This window comes from Penaeus japonicus, unplaced genomic scaffold (genome assembly GCF_977035675.1).
Source record: "Penaeus japonicus unplaced genomic scaffold, GWHDUDI00000001_assembly GWHDUDI00000017, whole genome shotgun sequence".
In the NCBI taxonomy this organism is placed as follows: domain Eukaryota; kingdom Metazoa; phylum Arthropoda; class Malacostraca; order Decapoda; family Penaeidae; genus Penaeus; species Penaeus japonicus.
In genome coordinates, this window is record NW_028234419.1 from 23,889,443 (window position 1) to 23,894,442 (window position 5,000).

The 5,000-nt window shown below is 36.7% G+C and overlaps 1 protein-coding gene across 2 annotated transcripts in view; it reads left to right on the plus strand.

Moving 5' to 3' along the window:
- LOC122250636 (uncharacterized) overlaps positions 1–5,000 on the plus strand; it is a 107,929-nt gene that overhangs the window by 100,172 nt on the left and 2,757 nt on the right. The window contains exons 7-12 of one of the 2 annotated variants that reach the window (XM_043012125.2): positions 1–79; positions 507–632; positions 1,568–1,724; positions 2,297–2,427; positions 2,732–2,897; positions 3,611–4,492. The exon at positions 1–79 is cut by the window's left edge and continues 35 nt beyond it. In XM_043012125.2, the coding sequence (XP_042868059.2) occupies positions 1–79; positions 507–632; positions 1,568–1,724; positions 2,297–2,427; positions 2,732–2,897; positions 3,611–3,726 (775 nt within the window). In that variant the 3' untranslated portion in view covers positions 3,727–4,492. Of the gene's footprint in view, positions 80–506; positions 633–1,567; positions 1,725–2,296; positions 2,428–2,731; positions 2,898–3,610; positions 4,493–4,513 lie in introns of those variants that run through there. The other variant, XM_043012124.2, reaches the window with a different exon arrangement.

Consider the following 5,000-nt stretch of genomic DNA (forward strand, 5'->3'; position numbering starts at 1 on the left):
CCTGATTAGTGTGACCGTGCTGCTGTCTTACTTGCCCGAGGCTGGCCAGTACTCTTGCTTCTTTGTGTACCTCAGCCTGGTAAGTTGTCTCGTGTCATGCCTTAGTACTGTCGTGTGTGAGCTTTTATTGCTGTAAGTTTGATTTTATTATTATTATTATTATTATTATTACTATTATATTTTTTAAAGAAGTGATTTGAGGAGTGTCATTTAATTGTTAAAATCCGTTTGTTCTCAGTTTGATTTGAATTGGATTTTAGGATTTCAGAAAATTATCTGGGAAGTTTTGGTTAATGAAAAGGAAGAATGGAGTGGATAGTAGTAGTAAATAGCAATAATGATATTATGAACGTCATTGAAGTGATATGTTCATGGAAGTTATACTGTATTTGTCAGAATGACTCAGGTGGAAAAGGTATTGTCTTTGATACTCAGGGGAAAAGGTATTGTCTTTGAAAATACTAAGATGCTACATACTAAATGATGTGCATATTTCCTCTCAACAGGTTATGGATTTCACCCCACCACTGGTTGCAACATTCATTGCTGTGGTGGGCATCCTCTCTGTTGTCGCCCAGACAGTATTGCTGAGTCTGCTCATGAAGCAATTGTCAAACAAACATGTTATTATGGTAAGTGCTGGTTTCATTACTGTTCTTGGGTTCTCTTTGGTTTCCTTAATGAAATGTGATGTTTTGGTTGAGGCTGATGATTTGATTTAGTGGTAAGGGAAAAGAATCTTCTAATGTGTATAGTATTGATAAATTCCTTTTATGTTTTTTTATTTATCTATGTTTTCTTTTATGGTAACGAAAGGAGTTCAAGTAGTATTAGGTTTTCACTGATTTTATTTATGGTAACTTCTAAACAGAAATATTTAGAGGAATTTATAAAGTTCCTTCAAGTCTTGTGATCTCCGTGAAGTAGGTCTTTTAACGAGATGTTTACCAAAGTGGATAGACTTTATATCTTCCCATGTAGATGAGAGCATTGTCAAGATGAACTTTTGTTTATGCTTGACTTGATGTTGATCACTTAGGGAAAAGAACCTGTCCATTTTAGCAGGCCAAGGTGTATCAGTTTGTTATGACATTCATGTTTTTCCCCCCCTTTTTTTTTGTCTTGAGATTATTGCTCATTCCAGTTTCTATTCTGTGGATAGTGCTATATTTTCTGCTATGATGACTGCTATAAATGTGGTTTTATTTTATCAGGGAATCATTATTGAATTAAGGGTGGTGTAGATCAAGGTTTTAAATCTGGTTTATTATTGTTTGTGAATGTTTTTTGAGGGCCATATAAGTGTAAAGTGAAAGGACATTTAATTAGTTGCTTAACTCATTAATTTCTACCTGGATGAAAGTTGTATTATCATTTTACTATTATTGCCTTTTTGTATCCTTTAATGATTCTATATTGTTCTGATTTTGTTTTATAATTATTCACTTTCTTCTTCCAAATTGGGCCCCTCATATAAGACATCTCAAAAATTATCACAATAACCTTAAATAAACAAGACCACTCAACTAGTCCAGCAACGTCAGTAACGCCATCCAACGACTTCCAGGTGGGCCTCGTGTTTGAGATGCTCCAGCTCATGTGGTACGGCTTTGGCTCAAAGATGTGGATGATGTGGGCAGCGGGTCTTCTGGCGGCTGTATCTTCCATCACCTACCCAGCCATTAGTGCCTATGTCAGCACTCACTCTGATGTTGATAAGCAAGGTATGATGGCGGGGTTTGTTTACGGTGGTCGAAGTTTCTTTTTAGGATTTTTTTTTTTTTTTTTTTTTAATGAATTATGGTGAAATATATATATATTTTTTACTATTTTTTTACTACTTTTGTCTTCAAATTTTTTGTTTGTTTTTTCATGATTAAAGTTACTCCATCTATCACTATCATTACCTCTTCCACTCCTTCTATTACATCCTATCTCTCCAGTTTAGTCTAGGTATGCATCATCATTCAATAAACTGTCAGAAGAACTCAGCAATTCCTACTTCTTGTACCAGAACATGTTACTTAGGTTTCTGACTAAGTCAGTCCAGAATATTCTAAGCACTATGCTATTTCTTCTTGTAATTCTCCTATTTTCTCCTCTGCCTTTGCCAACTTCATCTATATTTTCTTCATAATGTTTATAACTCCTTTTCTGCCACCATGTCTCAGTCCTTCTGTGTCTCTTCTCCTCTTTCTCCCTCTCATCATTACTCTCTTCAATTCTCACACCCAAAGGAACTGCCAAACAAATCTTCCAAACAGCATGCTAATTCCTCCCTCTCTCACGTGCGCAGGAGTCGTGCAGGGGATAATCACCGGGATGAGAGGCCTGTGCTCTGGCCTCGGTCCTGCAGTCTTCGGCTTCATATTCTATCTCTTCCAAATGGATTTAAATATAGACAAAGCAGAAGGTGGAGAGCAGAGAGTAAGTAGTTCAAGCATGACTTTCGGCAAGATCTTGTTGCTCGTCTACTTTTGAAACAGGGTTGTTTTGTGTATCATGGTGTTCTAAGTGATATTTTGGTTGGATATGTTTTAATGTTTTGTCCAATACCCTTCAGTATGAATAGTGATTGAACTTAATGTCATTCTAAGTTATATTCTCATGGATATACCAGGAATTTTAAAGAAAGCTTCCTATGAATCCAAGCTATATCTGCCAAGGATAGTTTTAGATAATGTCATCATCTAAATTATTCCCCCAAATAATTGTGTCCTTGCATTTTCAGCCCAACAGCTCGGCGTCTGGGAACGGCACCTCCCACCATGTCACCAGTATCCCCAAATTGGTGCCAGGCCCACCATTTGTCTTTGGTGCTCTAATGGTTATCTGTGCACTGTTAGTGGCTGCATTCATACCCGAAGAAAGATCGTCAAAAAATCGTAAACAATCAGGTGAGCAGAGTAGGGTGTGTTTGGTTTGTAGAGATGATCATTGTTTAGTTGTTTGTAGATCAAACTGGATTACTTTGTTATTTGACTGAAGTTCTGGCAAGTGCCCTATATAGTGGTGGCTGAAAAGCATCCTGGGGAACCAGTCATTTTTCATATTTAATCCATTGATATTGTTGTTGCTATTATTATTATTATTATTATTATTATTAGATTGATCGGAGATTGGACTCATGATTACAATGAATTTTTTATTATTCCTGCCATGTTCTTTTATTTAAGAATAGATATAAGAAAAAAATCTTATTTTTTAAAAGTAAAATTTACTAACAGAAATTGATAGATGATAAACCAAACATGTATGAAAACCAGTGATCGTCTTCTATTGAATCAAAGCTTTTTAAAAAGTAGTTAGGTTATTGCTTGGTAATCCTGTAGTTTTTCTGTTTTAACTTAAGTTAATTCATCATTGTAAGCTAACATAGCCAACATATATGTATAGCATATCAGTAATGCTTCTTTCATATCATAATTTCTCTGAGTTTTCCTAACCAGTAGAACCTCATCCATCCTTATTTACCAAAGAGAGAACAATATCCTGCTCAATTAACCAAACAAATCTTCACTCACAATAAACAAAACCTCAACCAAAATGTCCTAACCAGGCAAGTCTTAACCAAAAACCTCCTACTAAACCATCCATTTATCCCCTAAAGGAACATTCTTCAGATCCAGCAAAACTAAAGGTAACCTTTTTTTCATCCCGATTATCCTAACCTGTGAAACCTTTATTAACATTATAAAGAAATCCTGTAGTAATCCTTTTACGTAGCAACGCTCTCTTAACTTTTGTCAGTCTATAGTATCTCTAAAGCCCAGGTTCCACAGCTCAGAATTATCCCTGGTCCTTGAGTCCCCTCCAGCCACCCTGCCTCCTCTTTTTGGTTCCATTATGATTACTTTCCCTGGCTAGGCTCTTCTAGGCTGGCTTCAAAACGTTTTTAAACCATATAGGATGCACCATCTCATGTCCTGATACAGTTATGCACTAGAGAGTCACTCCTATAGTTCAGTTTGTACGTTCAATCTTGTGAGACAGGGAAACATGACAATCAAAAGCTTCCATTTTCCAACATCTGGTGCTATAGTTTGCTCTGTTTCCTAACCTGATTATACCTAAACATTTTATAGTTCATATTAATATTTACTAGATTTTCAAGATTATCACAGACATAAGATCCTCATTGCCTACAGAAAATCTAGGAGGATGAGGCCAAAGAACACTAAATCTGGCACCCCTAGTTCTGCATATAGTTTACCAGAGCCTGGCCAGAAGGGTGATTATCTCAAACTCGAGTCTGGATCTAGACTCAGATGAGGCTAATGGAACCCTGGCTTAACAGACTTATACTAACATATCACTAATCCCAGAACAAAACCTATTAACAAATTTAAACTAACACATTACTGATCTTATAAGAAAACCACAACATATAGCTGATATTGCAACAACGCCTCGTAACAAATTTTAATTAACATAATACTGATCCTACAACCAAGCCACCATGTCAGGTCTAACCATGTACTTACACCCCATTTCTCATCTCTCTCCCTCACAGGAAGCAATTTAGACATATACGAGAGGGGACACAAGAAGGATGACGGGATGGATACGGCGTCGTTGCCGCTCATGGATGAGACGGGAGTGCTCTAGCCTTTTTAGTGAAGGATAGAAAGAGAGATAATACAATTAAATGTTGAAAACAAAGAGGGGAGGAAAAAAGACATGCAGACAGAAAAAGCTGAATAAAAATGGACTAATAATTACCATGGTTGAAGTAGATGAAGAAATATAAAATGGACATTGTGTAACATAGGATTATTTTGAATGATTTTGTTCATAAGGAAAGGGTAAGGAAAGAAAGGAAGGAAGAAGGATGGAAGAATAGAAGGGGGGAAAGTGGGACCTGCTTTCCAATTATTTTTATTTTCTCGCCTTTTCTCCTACTTCTTTAACCCCTTTCCTTGCATTGTGATTGACGAGTCACGAGGGTGATGGTGCAAGTACAGTGGCTCTGTGGGGGTGTATCTCGGGAGGCTTGTGAC